The sequence below is a fragment of the Magallana gigas genome, chromosome 6 (assembly GCF_963853765.1).
Source record: "Magallana gigas chromosome 6, xbMagGiga1.1, whole genome shotgun sequence".
Classification (NCBI taxonomy): Eukaryota; Metazoa; Mollusca; class Bivalvia; order Ostreida; family Ostreidae; genus Magallana; species Magallana gigas.
In genome coordinates, this window is record NC_088858.1 from 13,051,650 (window position 1) to 13,074,641 (window position 22,992).

The 22,992-nt window shown below is 33.2% G+C and overlaps 1 protein-coding gene across 3 annotated transcripts; it reads left to right on the plus strand.

The window, feature by feature from the left end:
• The first annotated feature begins 467 nt into the window (after window positions 1–467).
• LOC105342293 (opioid-binding protein/cell adhesion molecule) lies at window positions 468–22,646 on the plus strand. 3 transcript variants are annotated; one of them, XM_034470352.2, is made up of 10 exons: window positions 468–1,366; window positions 1,486–1,665; window positions 7,468–7,595; window positions 10,412–10,619; window positions 11,132–11,266; window positions 13,838–13,909; window positions 16,874–17,002; window positions 17,182–17,469; window positions 20,342–20,503; window positions 21,857–22,646. In XM_034470352.2, exons 2-10 carry the CDS (start codon window positions 1,602–1,604, stop codon window positions 21,964–21,966), a joined length of 1,296 nt encoding a protein of 431 aa, XP_034326243.2. In that variant the 5' UTR covers window positions 468–1,366; window positions 1,486–1,601; the 3' UTR covers window positions 21,967–22,646. The 3 variants fall into 3 exon arrangements, with proteins under 3 accessions (XP_034326243.2, XP_011447499.3, XP_011447500.3); XM_011449197.4 differs by having other exon boundaries at window positions 469–1,665; window positions 21,860–22,646; XM_011449198.4 differs by lacking the exon at window positions 13,838–13,909 and having other exon boundaries at window positions 476–1,665.
• Window positions 22,647–22,992: the final 346 nt, after the last annotated feature.

Below are 22,992 nucleotides of genomic sequence, written 5' to 3' on the forward strand. Positions count from 1 at the left end.
AAGTTCTGTTTTATTACTGAGAGCCACCTGAGGAAGTAGTACAGATGTTTAATCTGAAGTGGCAATATTGTTTGAGAACGTAGGGTGCGGAGAGAGAGAGAGAGAGAGAGAGAGAGAGAGAGAGAGAGAGAGAGAGAGAGAGAGAGAGAGATCAATACATCTGTTGCGTACTTGTCATACCAGAAGATTTGATTATCAATTAGGGCCCTTTCGCTAGTTTCAACGGCGACTCATAATTACAGCAGATCGCTGACAAATTGGACGCGACTAAAACCTGTGATTTTATTGAATTTTACTATTGTCCAGACCGGCTTTTTATTGGCCGTTCAGATCGATGCAGAAAATACCTTTTATAAGTCGGCTCCTGCATGCAAATCTATATAACATTTTCGCAGATCGTGAATATCCATCCGCGCAACATTCTACACCTCTGTATTGTTCAATCCTGAAATATTAATAAGTGTCGGGATTGATTTTACAATATATATCTTAATCAAACCTTTCATTAGAATTAATGTGTGTATCTCTCTCAATAAAGGCGTATTAGCAAACCGCGCGCTTACCACCCCGTTCTCCAACAGGGGGCAGTTCATCCGCATGGTTTAGCATTGTTTATCTAATTTACTGCCTGCATTTTGTCAGAAGTTTCATAAATGAATAGGAAACAGAATAGAAATTCGACTCGTACATCTTCCACTCAACAGGATATTGGTAAAGATCTTATACAGCTACTGGCGCATTTCGTATCATTTGACTGGAAAAACAGCCCGTATCGAAAAACGTAACCGGTGCAAAATTAACAAAACTTTTTCTTTAGAATTCCTCTTGAACAAAACTCTATTTTCCGCTCAAACGGGTGGAATTTAATAATTTACGACACTTTTAAACAAAAGTTCAATCGATTTGGGAACTGAGAGGGGATTGCTACAGAACTCGTGCATCTTAGCGCGGTAATTAGTGGGTGAGATAATCAGACCTGTTACCTAGGGCTGAGTGGCTGAAGGGACACGGAAGACGGAAATCTGAACCTACAACTGGATGCTATCTCAGACATGGTGAAAGAAAATCATTATAACTAGGTTCGTTAACAATGGTAAAAAACGAGTTTACCTGACATCTAAGGGAGAAGTCACGTTCCGTGCCTCACACCGTCAATCACAAACCCTCCTTATTTGAGTATGGAGATAAGTTATTAATATTCAGATAGTTTCCGTACTGGATTCCGAATTTTCTATGCTACAACCTCGAGTGACATTACTTGTAAACTTTTTTTTCAATGGTTGAACACTTTCAGATTTTAGGAACAGTAGTTTAGTGAATTTAAGATAGGATGCACCAAGACGAGCCATTTTGTGCAATTTCAAAGGTACAAGTAAGATTGCTCTGATCCCATCTTCATCTTTTTTTCATTCTTAGTGGATTTAAACGATTTATTCACCCAGCGTCTTCAAAACAACTTCGTTATTACACTTTAATATTCAACAGATGTCTGTGCGATAACATGAGTCGGTTTTTGGAGGGATATGTGAGCTTCATTAAGGAACTTATCAGAGTTAAGTAGCAGTTTGTGGACCTGACTTTTTAACTTTAATTACATTAAGATGAAAATCAAGATAGAGCTGAAATTATCTCGCTTCATCTGGCTGTTTGATTCCCTGTTGAAAGGTAAGGACATTTAAGAATCTCGAAATAGTTTCTCGTGCAATCAATTTACATCAAGATATATTTGTTATTTAATTTCAAGATTTTTTTTCCCTGTTATGTGTCGCCGTATGACCTTTAGTTTTAAAGATCTAAACAAAATATATATCTTAATGAAATCAATAACTTTAATTCAGATAGACACTGAGGGAAATATGTCTACTCTAGTAATTAACGGAAACTCGGTAGGTTTTTTCTCCCTTCTTGATCAACCAAAATATTTATACATAACTTACATAGATTATAATTTCATAAAATTGGTTGATAAAAATTGCATATGTTTTTAATTACCTTAAAGAAAATCAAGATCCAAAAGACAATATATATCACAGTAAATTTAATAATAATTCCCTCTTAAAATTGATTTTTTTTCTCGAAAGGTGCAGCTTTTGCATAGCAGTTAAGCAACTGAGATTACAAATCATTTCCCTTAATTTGATAATAGTAATGCCAGAAGAATAAATTTTAATTGTTTTTAATTAAATGTGTAGGACGAACCATACCCCTCAGCCTTCCCCAATCAATATGAACACATGCACGCTTTTACCCCCGGAGATTTCATATTTTACGTAAACTTTCTCTGTGGAGTAAATTTCCTTCAATTCTATTGCCTTTGTAAATAGAGGAAACCACGGACTGCTGAAGAAATTTCTTTAATTTTCATACAATGAGAAAATCGACTGTATTCTGTGAATATGCGAGCATTCAATTAAAGTTAAAAGAATCTCAAGCTGGGGGGAGTTCAGTTTCGGTAGACCCTTCTGATAATCTGCTCGATGAAAACTTTGATTTAAATCTTTCTACAATGACAACCAATCTTTTCTTACAATAACCATCAAATCTAACATTTCTCTCATCTTGTTGTATCACCACGTGATTAAATAGGGGTTTGTTAGGATGAAATTAATGTATATACATTCCCAGACAAATCTGATTTTAAAACTTAGTAATTTTTATTTTTATATTTCATTTTGCTCTGAATTAACGGAAAATAAACATACTTGAACAAGATTAAGTGATTATAAGCGCTTTACAAGCGAGCAATTGTCGCTGGTTCAAATCAAGGTGTGGGCATTTGATTTTATGATGTCATATAACAGGGTGCATTTATAATCACCTGTCCTATTGTACAAAACTTAACGGTTTCTAACCACGTGTACACAGGTGCGTTTAAATTGATTCATTACTTGATTTGATTGCACATTTTATACAATTCAATGTTTGATTTTATTTCTAATGATAAAATTTCGAAGAGTTTTTTTTTTTTTTAAATATGCAATAGCTACATGTATAATGCACATCTCATTATTACTTACATGTTCTTAAAAGAAAAGTTACAAAAGTTAAAAAAATGTTCAGAAATCCCAATACATAGTGTGCTGAAAAAACCCCCAAAAAACCCCCAAAATCCCGCAACCCAGAACATCCTGCAATAATTCAATGGTGGATTTGAACAAATAAACAAACTACAAACTTTTGAGAATAGAAATATTTTTTATCATACTTTAAAAATGTTTAGATATAGGACGTAGTAGATGTATATGCATAAATCAAGTTTAGGAAACCCATACTTTATTATTTTAAATAAGATACAAAAACACCACAAAGTTCATACGTTTATATGTAATCACTCAATGTAAACAAATAAAAGATTGTTTAACTTCGTTCTGTTTAAAATCTACACGTATCACCAATAGATCCGTCATCGTATTAAAAATTCTGTTGTTTCGAATGTGTAGTATGTATGCTAGACGTTTTATTATCAACAGAATTCGCGCGCTGTACCCACTACAAGTCGATTTGTTCCTCAATTTCTCAGCTAGAGTGGAACATACTTCATTTGTGGCAATCAAACCCAAATCCACGGCTTCGTTTCCTCCATATCCTCTATTATATCATATTTATGACCGAATGAAATAAATCGAGCATATTTGCGTTTTCAATTAATTAAAAGTGTACACTTAGACGAAGGATGAAAGACTTCGTAAATCTCAGAGAGCAATCAGCGATAAATTCTTGAGGAAAGAGATCGATTCATGTTTGACAAAATATATCTTATAATCTGTGCTTTTGTACGATCCTGCCTGTTAGATCATCAGCGTGTTATTTCATTTCTTGCTTCGTGGGCACGTGAAAAGGCGCAATCTGTTTTCTGTCAACGTCGGTAGCAACTAAGACCGAATGTCAATATCCAAAAATATATACATGTATATACGAGCAGTGTTTATAAATGTGTCTTCTAAATGGCGATCATGTAGAAATTTTATGCGTTCTGGACATAAATCAGAGATAATAATACTATCTATGTATCTGATAAACAAAAAACTCTGTAATCTCATATTGTGTAATGAAATAGAAAATAGCTTTTTCATCATCAATGCAGTGCAAGACTTGTTGCAACGATCAAGGAACACCCTTTATTTTATAGCAATACAAACAGCAGAATATTAATATCAACTATAATTGATAAGTATTTATTCAAGTATATAATGTCGATTACCAATATCGCGTGCCTTCTGTTACAGATATATCATTTAACACCCATAAGCGTTACAACACGGTTAGTTTTGGAGATAAAATATTTGTGTTTGTATCTTTCCTGTTTTACATACACATTTCAACATATTTTTCACACAGCCTACTAATATGTAAGTACAAATATTAAAGCTGCATGGTCCGATTTTTTTGCTATTACAGTATCGAATAATTTTCCATACAAACCAAATATCTTAGAAAGTTGTAGACTTTTGCCTAATTACACCAGCAGAATCGGTCTCCTTTCAAAGTTAGAAATATTCAAAGTAAATAAAATAATTTCTTTTTGGGCAAACAAGAAAACAATGGAACGTTTAGAGAAGGTAGCCAATTGGTTTCGTCCCCCGAACAATTAGGTTTATTCAACCTGCATGTTAAGCATCGATTGTAAACAAAACAGACTTCCGAATTATTAGTTAATAAAATTTACACAGGTTAATTTTTGATTTGCCAAAACATTATGACATTTACTTACAGCGATGCTAAAGTCGTTATACAATATATCTGCCTCGACGTCAGGGGCAAATTATAATACGAGGCGAAATAACATGGTACCCTCTTGTGTCATTTGTTTTACAAACAAATCTTGTGCATCAATTTTTTCATTGAAATATGGCTTAATTGACCTGGAAAACTACTGCAAAACATTTTTATTGTACACATACTTAGCATAGCCATCGTTTAAAAGCGTTCACAAAATTTAATATAAAATCGGACCAAGCAGCTTTAATACATGTATATACACATTATACGTGTAGTTTTCAAATTGTAAATCTATAAGACTTGTTGCTTTGGCTTTTAATTGAAAAGGTAATTAATCAGAATATTCCCACCGAAGGAAAAACAGAATTATATGACTATTGACTATGCTACAATAATTTCTCCTCAGCTAAAGACGAATCGAATAACATCTATTTTCCATAATTTTAAAATTTTCAACGTCTTTATGTTTTTCCCCATCTTTCAAAGTGTTCAATTTTACCACCCAATGAATTGAATTCAGCATTGAAAGATAAAGCAGTCCATATATCCACAAGAATTATAAATCGTGTGTGTTGGAGTGACGATTTTCTGAGAGAGAATTCTCAGGGGGGTCGTTAGGCTCAATCTCTATCATCTTTCATTTAACAGGAAAACAACAAATAAAAGCTTTCTTCGTAATATCTTCCCAACCATATGAACTCGAGCTGTATAGAATTTCACCTCCTAAATACTGCTCCCCAGTGCACCAAAATGATGACGAAGTGTGAACACTTTCGATGCGTGCAAAAACCATAAACGACCAATTCTTTAAATTCCGAATTACTGATGTGTCCATGAAAAAATTTCAACGCTGGCGAAGAACCGTAAATTATAGTCCACTATGTCGGGTGTTTATTTAAACAACGGCACAGATAGTAAATTTAAATTCATTTTTATACTTCATAGCAACAATTTGTCAGATTTTGACAATTTGGAAATTTTTTTTTAATTAAAGCAAATTTAGAAAAATAAAAAGAAACATATCAACATCACATGAACAGTGATATGGATAAAGTCTCCAAGCCATTACAATATGTGTCCTCTCTGAAAAAAACATCATTGTTTACATACAAGTATATTGTCTTCATTAAATAAACCTATACCTAACTATCACACACGCTTACTTCATTAATAAATACGTAAAGATAAATGGTTTTTATTTCATTAATAAATACTTAAAGCGTCGTTGTTTGTCGTTTTCAATTTCAAACATTGTTAGAATGTAAAGAAAACCGCAACAGAAAGATTATAAAACAATCAAACATAACGCAAGTATTTATTTTTCACTAAGTCTTGAACTTAACAAACAGCAGTACATGCATGTAGCTAAACGCGGATTAAACTACAATATCTGAAATAAAACTCGTTAAAAACACGTGTTTGTGTGGAAATATTTCACAATAAATAGACAGGCTAAATATTTATTTAGTAATGAAGTGCCATAGTCTAGTAATTTGCCGACAAATCAAATACTTCATAAATTTCCCTTCAATTAAGAGCTTATTTCTCGATACAAGAACGGTGAAAATTCTGTTAAGTACATCGATTTCCTGCTGATGAATCGGTTCTGGAGTACAGATTACAGAGACTTTATTCCCTGTAAATCTTTCAGTTTTATTTGATGTATTCTTAGTTTTGATATTTTTCTGTATTCATTTTTTTGAATGGTTCCCAGTTCACGAAAGCTCTTAAAAGATTCGATAATTGAGTCCAAAAGAATCAGAGGATAGCGTGTCTCTCCGTCCCTCTGAACAAAGGATGGACGTTCTCCTCACAAGGCTTAAATTGGAGGAAATGTCTCAAAAAACACCAATACCATCTGCCCCAACTTGTTAGCAAGGAAGTAAAAGGTCCGTGCCCTTTTTTTTTTTAAATCATCTGCGAGAAGACGTCGCAATGCAAAGGCTTTTTATTTAACAAAAACGCTTTGCGCTTTAGTTCCATTGAAACATGTAATTTTGTTAATATGCCCGCTTTTATGCCAATTGAAAAGTTCTTCCTCATCTTCGGTTATGCGATGACATGACGTCCTTTCTGATGATCAATTTCGTAATGGGGCAATCAGAGTTAGTACAACTTTAAGATTTTTGTGATCAAAGACACTGTCTTTTGACAAATTATAGCTTTCATGGTACTCAGGAAAAGCCCATTGATCACATCATGCAAATTCCTTTTGTGTTAAAAGTCTTCCTATAGACGAAGAAAACAAGGCACTTGTGTTTGACGTTTTATCCCCTTGTAAGTGTGATCAATCTCTTTCTTCCTTTTTAAGCCCAATATGTCTGTGAATGCATGGCTTATGCTTTAATATCAGTGCCTCGGAATACGGTTCAGATATTTTCTATCAGAGTTGCAAATTAGATTGCTCAATGAAATGTCTTTTAAATTGAAATCTTTCGATTAGTCTAAGAAAATTTTTGATATTTAAACAGTGTGTCTTCGCTTGATACAATACCAATGGGAAGTATGAATTTCAAAAATTGTCTCAGTTTAATCGTTATCTGCGCGCGCATAATAAATAATATTCCCGAGAACCATTTGTTTTGTATTGTAACGTATTTTCGATATGTTGCGAAGTAAATCAAAATATTACACCGTTGATATCAAAATTTTTTAATTATAAAAAATAAAAAGGACAGTTTTATACTTTTCACAAGTCGCTTTTATCATCAGTCACCGTAAGAGCTAAGTTTTTTTTTTCAATTGCAGTTCTGTTGGCTCTAGAAGACGTGGCTGTATACACTCAGCCTGTTTTTGAGGACCCATCTAACGTCACAGCAATAGCCGGGAATAACGCCAAACTCCAGTGTAAAGTTCACCATCTAGAAAACTACACGGTGAGGCTTTGTGTAAATCAGTGTGTTCGAATGTGGTCACCGATTGCAGTAATTTCTACGATTGAACATTTGTAGTAAGAAATTCAGAAAACAACGTCATAGTAATTTTTTTTGTTCCTTTAAACATAAAATAGTATCGGTTACTAATTCACACACAAATGAACATGTTTGATCCAAATAAATTATGAGCAATAATTATTATTATAATATCTTCACTGCGCAATTACTGTATTGCATAGTACTTTATGGTAGTTATTGATGTAAAAATGGAGAAATCTGCATAAAACACTGCGTATGTCATAATTTGTAATCAATTCAAATATATATGTATGTATTCTTAACTTTATATTAGAAACCAGGAGATATATATTATTATTATGATTATTATTATTTTAACATTTATATAGCGCTAAATATAATAAAATTTCTCTAAAGCGCTTTACATAATAAGTTAAAACTACACAATGAGCATACACAAATAAAATTGATTGAGTTATTATAGGCATATGAATCTATAAAAAGAGGTTTACATATAGAAAATAGGCTAAACAGTTATATATATTCATAAAACATTTTCAGCACAGATTAAAGACTGAAGATCTAATTAAACTGATGAAAGGGTCAATTATAAAACGCTAATTTAAAAAGACGTGTCTTGAGTAACTTTTTAAAACTGGTCAGATTTTCTTCGAGTCTTAAAACTGCGGGAAGACTGTTCCAGAGTTCAGCTGCACTGACATCGAAACGCCGATTTCCATAAAATTTGGTACGTGCCTTGGGCTTAACCAGAAATCTCGAGTTCTCTGATCGAAGTGATCTTGATGAAAAATATACAGCAACAAGGTTCTGAATGTATGCCGGTGACTTCTCTTACAAAGCCTTGAAAACAGTCAAAACTAGTTTGTATTGAATTCAAAATTCCACTGGCAACCAATGAAGAGCAATCAGCACCGGTGTGATATGATCATGCTTCTTGGTTCTTGATATTATTCTGGCAGCTGTATTTTATATATTTAATATATATATTAAAACCTTTTTGCCATACAGTTGTACAAAATGTCCAAGATATTTTTGTTATATTCATCTGTAAATTCTTAATACAGGTATGCACAATGTAAATGATTGTTATATAAAAAAGATTAAAATAAAATTTAAAAAATAAGAAACAATTTAAAGAACATTGTAGAATATACAAAAGTCAGCATTAAGAAAACAAATGCACTTTTCCGGCTCAAATTAAAAGTGTTTTAAACTATCAACATTAAAAAAATCACGAATTTGTAACATTTGTTTCCCAAATAAAATATGACATCACCAGCGTAAAACATAGTGTACATGTTTGGTGTCTTGCACAAAAATCTATGACGGAAGTTTATCGCGTTAGCATATTCCGCTACCACGCACTTCTGGACATTGAAATCTCGGTCCAAATTTAATTTCTAGGCCCTACTGTAGTACACAGTTTGCATATTAAATGCATTTCAAAGCTATGACTATAATTACCTTATATTAATTTTATGGAAATTCGAGGTATAGAACGGCCAGCTTGAAACAAAACAGCTAAGTACACCAAAGCGATATACAAAGCCTTATAATTGAAATGCATTAAGGTCAGTTCTCTTCTGGTGTAGTCTGACGAACCTCAGAACAATACACAGGAACCCCTGCTTATTTGGATCAATTAGACGATAGGATATCGATACTTCGGTGAGTTTTAACTAATAAGTGCGATTCAGCGCTGTTAAAGATTTATGTTCCCAAATTGGTCCAGTTTGATTAAATAAAATGAAATCCTTTGCCCAGAATAATACATTTTCTTCACCAGCTGTGCACAAATGTACCTCTGTAGAGGTCTTGAGATATAGACAAGCAAGTTTTGCATATGTATCAACTAGTGCCTAGCCAAGCTGAATACAAAGAACATGTTATTGTCGTGTTGTAAATCGTTGTCATGTTGTTAAAACTTTGTTAAGTGCCATCGGTTGTCTAGTTGTAATGTTTAACCACCATCAGTCGTTATGTTATGAGTTCAGAATATTTGTTTAGTGCACCAAGTTGCAATCTTGTGCACTTTGTGTTTTGAACATCATTATCGTTTATCATGTTCTGTGCTTTCCGATACAATTTGTTCTGTTATTTATTTACTGTATACAGGGAAATATTCGCCCCCCGTTTTATTTTCGCCTCCTTCACCCTCGTTGTCAGCGGGCGAATTTAAGACTGGGCGAATTCCTATTTCTCAAATTATCACTGCGTCTGGGCGAATTCAAGACGGAGCGAAATTGTTTGCAAGCGTAGGATGGCAAAAACTAAACGGGCGGATATAACTCTCAGGCTGTATACAGTCTTTTTTTTTTTTTTAGCAAACTGCAACCAAATGACATCTTGTAATTTCTGTGTTAAGCGCCAGTTGTAGTTATATTGTAAACTGTGTCCGAAATCAATTGTTATACTGTAAATTCTGTGATTACCAAAATCAGTTGTCATGTTATAAATTGTTTGTTCCCTAAAACCAATTAGGCCTACAACATAACACGCCACACATACAACACGATATCAATCAATATTCAAGATATTTTCATATAAACAGCTACTAGTTTCATACACATGAAAGCCATTTTCAACAAAAATTGGGTTTAATTAACTAATATCTAATACGCACAGCCATTATTTTAGAAAAACAACATTTTTTCCATAATTTTTTTTCCATAATTTCCAATTGCATAAAAATGCAATTGTAAATTTTTAAAAAATGTATGAGTTTAAGAAAGAGACCATCTTTTGACTAAATGAACCCTGTATAATCTATATGGTAGGTGGCGTGGGTGAACCCCCGGGGGACGATATTGACCCGTGGGTACCTTAAGATAACAGACGACACCAGAATCAGCACAGACAGAAACGTGGACGAGGATTGGAACATCATCATTCGGAACATCTCGTTCGAGGACAGAGGGTTCTACAACTGTGTGATCAACACGGCGCCATTTCCATCAGTAAACAGGGTCCATCTTCACGTGATTGGTATGTGATTTTTTTTTACAGTACACGTTGAGTCACATGATAAAGTTAACAGAATGTTAATTAACTGAAAGGTCTGGACAGTTGACTGAATAGCACAGCTTTGTCATTCAATCTTTTTCTCAACTTTAAGTCACATTTCAGTTGACTGAATAGCAAAGCTTTTTGGTCAACTTTAAGTCACATTTCAGTTGACTGAAGGGCAGAGCGCCGTCCTTTTGGATGGAAAACAGCATTATACATGTAAAACACATAAAATGCGAATGTTGTCTTTGATCATAATCAAAACATAATGCCAAAAAATTAAATAAAGATATCTCTATCTCGTCTATGGTCAAATAGTACATAATGAAGCCAGTGAATTCATTTCTTCCGTTGCATTTACATACATGTATTTATCTTTAGCTTGCCATAACGGAGTATTGTAATGTCGTCATGACACGTTTATGGTTTCCAGCGCTATCAGTATATCAATGGAATCTGTATGCCTTAAATATGGTACTTTCTGATTGCAGTGCCGCCTAAAATCATTGGGAGAGTTGTCCACGCACCTGTCGTGGTGAGGGAGGGAGAGACAGTCACGCTGGTCTGCAATGCCACGGGGTACCCATTCCCCAAGATCCACTGGTTCCGCGACAGAATAACAAATGGTAAGACAAAGAACCATTTTAACAAGACCTTGGACTTTCAGTGGGATGTAGCTATCTATTTCTTGTGTCAAACAAGTTAAAGATGACGCGGGTACAAGCGAAATGTGGACCGATTGTAGTCTCTGCTCAAAAGTCAGACAAACCTTGTTGATTTCAATGAGCTATGGCTGATTGGCTGGTAATGAAATAGACATGTCTATGTCACATTACTGTTTGACACAACTACCCAAAGTCCAAGCTCTTGTTAAATTGGTCCTAATGATTATTATTAAAATGATACTTTGACAATACAGGAATATTGACCATTTCACATTCAGGACCATTTACTTGAAATGTAATGGAAATTTTTTAAAATCACTTAAGGGGGTTGTGGGTGGCTGCCATTTTAGACAATATTGATCTCCTTTAATAGAAGAGCTCCATATAAAAGTAATGGAAAATGATAAAATTTGATATTGAAATATATAAAATTTTTCTTTACCAAATAGAACATATAGTTGACAGCTTAAGATATCACATATAAAATTTTCAGCTAAACCTGATGGTTTTTATATTATATTATGCTTTGACCCCGTAGCCACCTTAATGCATGAATTATGGAAACCGGAATGTATACCTGTTGAATATAAAAAAAAGGTTTCTATTGAAGCAAATTCCTCTTTGAAATTTTATAATAGATAAATATTTTGATCCTTTAAACATTAAACTTAAATGTATAAATGATTCTATAGTAAAGTAAAAAATGACTTACCGTTCAAATTTGACCGGTGTTATATAGTGCCTTTTCCCCTTAGCCATCTTTTACCCGCGGAAAAATGGCTATATAGCAGTTCTTCCCCTCGGAAAGCTGACTATATAGTGGGCTTTCCCCCTATTTATAGCCAGATTACCCCCACGGAAAACCTACTATATAGTGGATTTTCCCCCATTTTTACTTTCCGGCCATGTTTATTGCGGACCATTCGTGACAATAATTTGCAATAACTGATATGATATTAATTTCTCACAAAAAAAGATAATTATCGCATTTATTAATACATAGAATAAAATACATGGTTTTACAACCCCAAATATGAACTAAGGCATGCGCCCTCATAACATGCATGTGTCATCATCTCACCCCTTTTTGGAACACCTTTTACACGGATTTCGGAATGCCTATGCTGATCTACAGTTTTGACTTCGACGTTATGAACACGTGAGAACACATTTGATTGAAAATACGCCGGTTTTGAAATTTTCCAATGTATTACCATCAATGTATAAGCTTCTCCCAGGGAACTAACTGACCAATCTTGACTTAATTTTGTAGAGGAAGGGAATAAAAAGTGGAAATGTATTACTCTCTTCGTCCAAAAGGCTATCAATTTTAAATTAATACCGTTAGAATTGACGATCTTAAAAACAATTATATATTTCTTCTTCTAAATATCAAACGGGAGACAGGAGGCAATGATATGATGAGAAACTGAAATGTTTTAGTTTTACTTTGATTGATGGGGTTCTAAATCATGGGTAAGGGGTATTTTAATTATGTATTAAAGCATGTGTAAAGTTAGTGTTTACCATTTCGTTTTAAAGTTACGCATATTCATATTTTTAAGCACATTTCTACGAAACGCGAGATATTATGATGTAAACATTTTAAAAAACAATGAAATGTCTTCACAACCAGAACAATGTCGGTATCTTTGCTGGTTACTTTGGAAAAAGTGAAATGGAGCCTGAACTAACGTTATGTTTATATTGTCACTCACTATTTGCTAATTTTTCCACTTTTAAGTTTGCAACGTACATGTAAATAAAAAACAAAACAACCACCCCCCCCCAAAAAAAAAACAACAAAACAACAAACAAACAAACCCCAAAAACCAACAATGTATTGTGATGAGCTGACTTTTTGAAATATTAGCTTGTTCTTCTAATCAACTAACAAGTAAAAAAGTCGTAAAAAAGTCGTATATGCGCATAGGTTGGTTATTTATTTTGATATTCGGTTTCTCCTTTTATGAATAAAAGTTCATTGATTTATTTATCTAATTTTTTATTATATCATTAGTCATCTTATGAATTGATTAAATGTTTTGAAGAATAATGAATTTTACCCGCGTACCTTTTTAAAAAATTTTGTTCGTAAATTTAAAAAAAAAAGCAGCAGAATTAAACGTAATTTTCAATCATTTTCATAAAGAAATATATGAGTGATTGTGTATTTTTAAATGATGTTTTTACTTCTAAATGACCGTAAAAATATGTTCATGTGGTCATCTATAGTTTTTGAGATATGGGGCCCTAAAAAAATACATATTCTTTATAATTGGATTTCAAACATCGGTCTCGAAAACAACAAAGGCTCCTACCCTGCAGGGGGGCTTAAATTTTCGGTGTCATCTACAAGTGGTATACCACTATCACTGTGAATTGAACATTTTGCAGATGATATTTCACTTATTAAAGAAAGTCAGGCGGGATTTAGGAAAGGGTTTTCCACACTTGACAATATTCTAGTTCTGCAGTTTTTAACACACACACTGATCAACACTAAAAAGAAATTATTCTGTGCATTTGTAGATTTCAAACAAGCTTTTGATACAGTATGGAGGGATGGGCTCTGGTACAAACTTCTTAAAAGTGGAATAAATGGTAAATGTTTTACATACATAAAAAACATGAACAAATGTATAAAATCAAAAATATGTATAAATGGTTTTTCATCTGATCTTTTTACTTGTAATGTCGGTGTACGACAAGGAGAAAGTTTATCTCCATTCTTGTTTTCCTTGTATATAAATGATCAAGAAGATTATTTGTTAGATAAAAACGTAACTGGACTGTCTACAATTACTGAGGGAATTGAAAAGGAACCTTTTTTATATTTAAAAATGTTTATCCTGTTTTATGCAGACGATACTGTTATTTTAGCTGAGTCTGCAAACGATTTACAATTCTATAGATACTGTGATACGTGGAAACTTACTGTTAATATTTGTAAAACAAAAATTGTTGTATTTTCTAAAGGTCGTCAACCCAAATATGTCTTTTCATATAATGGTTTACCTATTGAAATAGTTAAGGAATTTAATTATCTCGGTGTAATTTTCTCAAGAACAGGTTCATTTTTCAAACCAAAAAAAACGGCTATGTGAGCAAGCACAGAAATCCATGTACGGAGTTATAAGGAAGATAAGAACTTTTAACTTACCCATTGATTGTCATTAAGATTTATTTGATAAAATTGTTGTACCAGTTTTATTGTATGCATGCGAAGTTTGGGGTTATGAAAATATTGAGATTATTGAACGTGTCCATTTAAAATATTTGAAACATATACTTAATCTGAAAAGTTGTACCCCTAGTTACATGGTACATGGTGAAACTGGACGATTTCCTCTGTGTATAACCAATTTTACTAGAATGATTTCATTCTGGGCCAACATAATCAATAGGAGTGAAAACAAGTTAAGCAAAATCATATATATGTATGTACGTATTCTTTTTGATAAGGGACAAATATTAAATCCATGGCCATGCTCTTTAAAAAATGTTTAAGATAAATGCGGGCTTTCAAATTTATGGTGTGATCATGAATCGTACCATTATAACTCCAGTTGGATTAAGACAACTATTAACCAAAGGTTAAGAGATCAATTTTTACAAAAATGGCATAACGATATTCAGGAATCGACTAAGGGTGTTATATATAGAATTTATAAAACAAATTTTGAATGTGAACGCTATTTACTCTTGTTACCCAGTAAATTAAGAAAAATATTAGTTAAGTTTAGAACTACAAATCATCATCTTCCTGTTGAAATTGGAAGGTGGGGTATTGTTGAAAAAAGTAAACGTTATTGTAATTTGTGTAATTGTAACAAAATTGGTGATGAATTTCATGTTATATTAGAATGCAAGGCATTAAGTAAATTACGAAGTCAGTTTTTAGATACATATTACTGTTCTTCTCCTAACACTAAAAAGTTCTATGAAATCATGTCTTCAGTCGATTATATCACATTAAGAAAATTGTGTTTCTTTATTTCAAAAATTAATCATACTGTTCGTTCACCCCACTTACTTTCTTGAACTTTACAATTATATTGTATATATGTAAATATGTTTGGTTTTCTTATGTACCTCTTGTACCATTATATGGTGTTGAGTGAAAATAAACTGAACTGATCATGTGAATTTTCACATCAACAGTACCATATTTTTTTTTTTTGAAAATATGGTTAATTGGTCATCTCTAGAATTTGAGATTCGGGTCCCCACTTATACATTGTAGAACACTATTCAATCATTATAATGGGGTTTTAAACATCGGGCCCTGAAACATCGAGGGCCCCAACCCTGAGGGCTGAAATATTCAGAGTCATCTTCAAGTGGTAAACCACTGCCACTATAAAAATATGGTGATATAGGCATCTCTAGTTTATGAGACATTGGACCCTAAAGAATATGCACTATAATTATTACAATAGGATTTTGAAAATCGGGCTCTGAAACATCGGAAACAAAATTTCTCTAAAACAGAGGTTTAGCCTGGATGAAATTTTCACAAACAGACAAACAATCTGATAGATTTATCAAGAAATTCTTAAAACATTCTCGTTTAATACAATTTCAGGACACAGAATTATGCATATAAGTGTATAACTTGAAAAACTTTTTTCAATAAATTACCTAAATTAAGTTCTATGTATAATTCCATTACACACATGTTCAACTTTCAGCATTGTCTATAAAAATAATAAATCGGCAAAACGAAACTTAACCTGTACAGATGAATGCAGATATACATGTATGCAACCTGGGAGTGTAGACACAATGATTTTAATCCTTACTGGATTTCCATAAATATTTTTTATAAAATCTGAACCAAAAACGTGAGGGAGAAACCCTACTATGGGGGAACAGCTACTATATAGTAGCTTCCCCCCCCCCCCCCCCCGGGGGGGAAAGGCTCCTACATAGTAGGTTTTCCGGGGGGAAAGCTACTATGGGGGAAAAACTGCTATACAACACTGGTACAACCGTAAAAGGGTTAATGGCTTATGTAGATATGTCAAAGATTTGCGATGCAATCAAAGATGACGTTGTTCTAGATACGAAGTTGTACCGTTTGAAAATGTCAAAGACATGCTCAATGATTATTCTAAATGTTTTTGAGAATTATGATAATAAATGAAATATCATTTTGTTTTCATCGTCTAAATGCATACCTTTGTTTTGAATTATCGTACATACATGTAGTTTGGACTGTTTGGATTACATATTTTCATTTTAGAATTCTTGCTATATTTTCCCCCCTTCAGACTCATTTATTATGAATTATGCATGTTACATATAATAAAAGGAAATTATAGACAGTTTCTGTTGTGAAATGGAAGTAATCGTCACTTTTCGTTGCATAGAGGGACACCAGGGACAAAATAACTAGCGTCGATCCAACATATCCATTTTTCAATGACAGACATATAATTCGCCAATATCAATCGCAGCAGACACTTCTAATCACTAGTCCTTCCTCACCAGTTGTCTGCTTAAGACCCCCCCCCTTTCCCACTTTTCTGTGAGGCTGAAGACATATTTTGGATATCGTTTCAGTGACAGATCTGCCTGGGGATACCCTTGTTATCCGTAACATAACGCGACACTGCGCTGGGGAGTACCAGTGCAGGGCAAACAATGGGCTGTCCAGGGAGGATACCCGGGTATTTAAAGTTGAAGTCCACTGTAAGTAACAAATCTCGCTTTTTTAATTAATATGATTAAAAGTCGAGATATTAGAATGCACCATCTTTGTATTTACTTAATGTTATCTAATTACAGTGTATTCTATTTGTATTCAACTTTTTACATGAAGACGTCCTATTGAGTAAAACATATGAACCCGTTTTAATGTTTGACTGTAGTTGCCCCCGAGGTGAGTATGCTGATACCGAGGCTGGGTATCACCCTGGGGTCAGAGACGGTGCTACAGTGTAGCTGCTCCTCGTCCCCTATCGGGGTCTGTGTGTGGAAGAAGGACGGCAGGGACCTCAGAATCTCCGGCAAGTACGAGCTCAACCCCTACAACGAGGGCCATGAGACCATCACGCTGGGCCTGACCATATCCCACATCCAGGAGGAGGACTTGGGCAGGTACGAGTGCCACGCCCAAAACGAACTGGGGCAGGACAGTGGTTATACCGATTTGTATGGTAAGTAACCAGCCAAAGATAAAACCGTTCAAAACAACTCAACTTTTGTATGTATTGATGTTGGCCTAGGATGGTTTTCATGACTTCAGTTTATTAATCCTTCCTTATTTTTGTTTTAATAACTTTGACTTAAAATAGAAATAATCATGATTCATGATTAGCTTTATATGCGTATAGCCGTCATATTGATAATTCATTTAAACTTTAAATTTGTTCATCTCTTACAACTTAATGAATATTATAAAGTTCTGTACGTTGTGTCGTGTTGTAAATTTACTGGGTGGGTGTAAATACAAAATTTAGAAAATGGCATGTTAAATTGAAAATTTTGTATTTACAAACACCCAGTAAATTAAAAATCTACAAGAGATGATACATATATATATGACTGATTACATATGATTGTATGATCATTTAATATTTATTCGTTTGATGAGATATTGGCGCTTCTGATTGGTCTAAAAATTTCTTTGATACCTGCATCAATAAAATTTCGCCGGATCTACTTTTCTAAACTGTTCTGATCTAACACTATTTATAGAACGGGAATTTCCAAAATAAACACTGTCAACAAAATATAAAGTTGTGTCTGTTTTATTGTTCGCAAACAAAATACAACTTTATAAACATAAAAACTTGAAAGTTTAACCTTCAAAAATAAACAAAACACATTATTTGGTTCACGAAATAGAAAATTAAGCGTCTTCTCACGATTTCGTCTGCTTGAGATCGATCAACATTACTGCGAGGCTGGCTGTTCCTTTTCCAGAATAATTATAACGAACATTTTGACAAAGCATTAAAAATACCCATATCAACCATTCTAAATATTGAAAATGGAAATATAAAATTTTGAATTTTAAGCTCGAATCGTGTCGAAGTCCCTTGACTATACTCTTTTGTATACAAACAGAACAAAAAATACTTAGTTACAATGGAAAATAGACATAATATATATATAAGTGTCTGATAAAAGTATAGGTCTTGTTTTTGAACAGAAGAAATTGACAGAAAAATATTCAGTTTTAGCCATGAAATACAAATATTAATATTTTTAAAGAATATTATTTAATCTAAATAAGTTATAAAAGGTTTTTTTCCCTTTATTCCAATGTTTGGAAACAAATCCTATATATAATTAAAATTGCTGTACAGTATATCCTATTGATTCCTATAATATATCACTTAAGTTTAGTTTCTTGAACAGCATGTTTATTACTTTTTTTTCTTAAAATGATGAATACAAGGTCATTAATTTATTTTCATTATATTCAAATAGATACAAATAGGCCTTCTGCAACCTTTTCATTGTTTAAATGGTATGGAGTTTTAATGACCTTTCATATGAAAAATGACATCTAAATCTTAAATTGCGGTACATTATATCCTATCCATCTAATGTATCACTTTATTTATGTTGAACTTCGTGTCTATTAGTATTATGATATTTTTAGAATGATATGTGCAATTTCATTAATTTATTTTTCATTTTAAGAAAATTCATTTTAAAAAAGATCTCTTACAACCTGTGTATTTTTTTTCTTCAGTTTACATAACACAGTGTATTAATTGAATGTAGTTGTGTAGATTTATACATGTACCTACAAGCAATATACATTTAATATTCACCGGGTACATGTACCAGCCTACTATATTTGATAAATAAATGTACTTCTTTCATGCCTTTTTCATGCCTTTTACCCATGGTTTTATGTATTATTTAAAATTAAAATACTTTGAAAACTTTTCTCTATTTATATTAATAAGATTAAGAAACAGACTATTATATAATAGTTAATGCACGTTTTCAAGAGTTGTCTCTCTTGGGGACAATAATGAATGCTCCCCAGGGTTCATGACCCTGAATATTGAGTAGGCTGTGAGGTGTGATATAGGCCTATACACTTTCACGGTAACACTACTGTACTGTTCAAATTTGGTAACGATGATTTTTAAATTTACACACGTACATGATCGGTCATCAGAATAAGCATCGTAAAACAAAGCTATGAGTAATGCATCAACTCCGTCGGCGCATTCCAAGCGGCAAATATACCATTTACTGTTTTAAGTACATTACTGGCTATCTAGTTACCACAACGTTTACAAAAGTCGCTTAAACATACTATTCTTTGTCGACATATCAACTATTTTCGTCCACGATCGCCTCTCCTTGGATGGTTATGTCTAGTTGCATATTCCAGCGATCTCATATGAAAACTAGATTTATTACGAGTTTTTCTGCACAGTGAATAATACCACAAGCTATCGCATGTATTTTTCTTTCGTTTTCAATTCAGCCGGTTCAGATTTTAACTCACTATTTGTGTTTAATCCATTAAATTCAGCTCAATAACTCTGCATCAGCTGAAGGCCCATCCATTTTGAATATTGTTGCTGTTGTTGTTTTGTATTCATACGCGTCGCTTCATTTACATTATTTACATTTTTGATCAATGACACGATAAAAAATGAAGATAATAATTTTACTATTGATCGACGTATCAAAGAAAAAATTGACCGGAAAACAACTTCATCAATGCGCTACTACGCGCATTGATGAAGTTGTTTTCCGGTCAATTTTTTCTTTGATACGTCGATCAATAGAAAAATTATTATCTTCATTTCTTAATTCTTTGTAATAATCTTATATCCATTAAACTATCGATGTAAAATTTGAATATCAAATATAAATTTATTTTTTTTAATTAAACAAAAGTTACATGTATCTATTGACAAAATGAATATGATTTACACCAAAAATTATTTCAAAGTAGTGAGATTTTTAAAATATTCATTGATCATTTTTATGTTTTGATTAATGATACTTTCTTGTCTTAGCCCGTCAAAGGAATTATGCGTTTTCTTATAGAATACAGACCTCCAGTGCCGCCCACCCATGCTCCCACTGCTCGTACGACCCCCAGACTAATCACCCCAGATTCTCAATATCGCCCGGTGCAGACGAAAGCACAAAAGAATATCTTCGATGATGAAAACTTCGTATTTTTTAGACCATCAACCATAAAAACACGTAAGTTGACGAATTGCCATAATATTATAGGCAATAATCATTCTTTATTCCAGAGTTAATAGGCTTTATAGAACGTCATCTGTCACTTAAATTTCTCCACAATTGCAAGATAGTTTTTTATTAAACAGTTTAAGAAATAAAGATACGTGTATATATTGTGTAATAAAGTTTGACTGCTTATATTTACATTCTACTGTGGTTTTCCATTAAATTCCGTGATGTTTAAATGCCTCTAAATGCAACACCTATTCACTGCGTATGAATTTACGAGTAATTTACATAAGAAGTTCTCAAACAGTGATTTCTATGTTATCGGTTAAAAAATGCATTTCATGAATGTTGTCAAAACACCATGTTTTATAATAATTTAACAAAAAAGTTGACTTTATTGTTAAAAGCAACATTTCAAGAGTTATTTATCATGGATTGTATTTCATGCTCGTCGATCTCATCTCAACAGTCTATGCAAAAACCAGTTTAAACCGGTTTTACAAAACAGCTATTCTTGCTGTTACTTATTCACTCCCTCCGTGATCTGCACTTTATATCGATTTATTTAAGTAAACAAATGATTTCCTCAATAAGGGAATGTAAATATAAGCATTAAATGATTTATTTTTGACGTCGTCGTGTCAATAACTGCCGTCAGGTGAGCAGACAAATTATCATAACGCGCTAACGCGCGTTATTGAATTTGTCTGCTCACCTGACGGCAGTTATTGACACGACGACGTCAAAAATAAATCATTCAATGCTATAATAAGTTACTTGTAATAAGTCAAAGAGCAGATTTGCGCTTAGTTTGAGTGTGCTAATCTACGTGATAAAGATCTCGGGTAAAACAAAAAGAATATATATGTAAAAAGTTAGGATTTCCTTGTAAAGTATAATACGGTAAGTTGACTCTTTAACTCGATGAATTCGAAGATCTCGAGGGAAAACAGCTAAGAAAATACGATCCTAACGAAAATTTGTTGGTTTGAAAATACTGTAACTGTTGTATTCTGATAAAATGGGATAAGGTACAAGCTGCAAAATTATAATGTTAAAAGAGACCCAAAATTGAAATCTGAAAAGTGAACCGAACTGAGCAATGTGACCTTATGCCACCAATCATCTTTGAAAAGCAATAGAATTACTTATTTAAAATATTTTTGTGCATTTATAACATTCCATACATGCTAGTGAACGCGGATCGCAAAATGTAAATGGGAATAAAGTCACAGTAATGGAAAAGATATTACAAATTACTCGAATTCTTAATTTATGTTATATCAATGTTTCGCATGCTGTAACGCAAACAATAATATATGTAACTGAGAATAATCGGCGTATGTTCTGTTGATTTATAAGCAGCATCCAAATACTCCTCGGAGAGCCGAAGTAGCAGTCTGGGCGTGGCTTTCTGTACCCTGGTGATCGGATTCATCGGTCTTCACTTCTTAACCAGTCTGTCATTGTGAACTTACACGCTTGTACAGATATACCTCAATTTTCCAAACCAAAGAACTCATAAATGAAGAGCAAATGAAAACAAACAGGATGCTTCAGGTGCATGTGGAGATTGCTTTAATTTGTTATATAGATTGTGTGACCTGAGTTAGGTCGATTATTTTCAACTAAAACCTGTACATCACACAGTGTGCGAAGAAATGTTCATTAACTTTGCTTGAGTAGCACGCCGTTCTGTTTCCATTCCAAAGTTGTCAATAGATGCCTGTAATTTTAACAAAAGCGGGAAAATGGACGCCGCGTGATGGCGGCAAATAGAGCACGGCTTCTGACGTCCTGGCGGCCGCTGACTGAGATTCAGTGAATCAAGGCTCCGTGCCGTACTTTCGTTTCAATAATTCACGGACTTTTCATTGATTTCACTCTCTCTCGACTTGGCACCGAGAGCCAAATTGAGCGATTACCAGTATTTCATCAGGTTGTGGAGGTTATTTGTGAATGTCACCTTGTTTTTGTACGGGTGTGAGATGTGAAATTGGTGTAGAGTGAATGTGGGCCAAACGTGTGTACATGAATATCTTGTGCTTTTGTTGTTCATAATGAGTCCTCCTCATAATGTTGCTATCCATTTTTGTTAGTTATGTTGTTTAATCGATGTCTTTATGTTAATAAAACGAAAAATATATTGGTATACCTTCTCAATGAATGTTAATTAAAATTCTTCATTTAATTTAACAGTTACAAACCTATATTTTTTTTGTTTTCTGCAACGAATGTTATTTTTTCTTTATGTAATATGGTTTCTTTTGCCAGTTATCATAAAAAAGTCTGGTTGAATGTAAACTACTAGAGTATATTTAATTTAATGCTTAAAAGTCCTGTAACTTATTAATATTGGGACACAGAAACAAAACTTTTAATAAATTATGTAAAAAAAAAAAAACCCAAGACATTTCTTTTGTTTTTGGAACTCTCTGTGTTAAAGTGGCTGTCACAATACAAGCTTAAGGCGTAACACTAGAGTATCAACCCACCTG

Bases quoted from the DNA above. Each gene is read 5' to 3' on its own strand.
- LOC105342293 (XM_034470352.2), top strand. From the start codon at position 1,602: ATGAAAATCAAGATAGAGCTGAAATTATCTCGCTTCATCTGGCTGTTT. The intron at 10,620-11,131 runs GTATGTGATTTT...TTCTGATTGCAG, and splicing joins GGTCCATCTTCACGTGATTG to TGCCGCCTAAAATCATTGGG. The intron at 11,267-13,837 runs GTAAGACAAAGA...GTGCATTTGTAG, and splicing joins CCGCGACAGAATAACAAATG to ATTTCAAACAAGCTTTTGAT.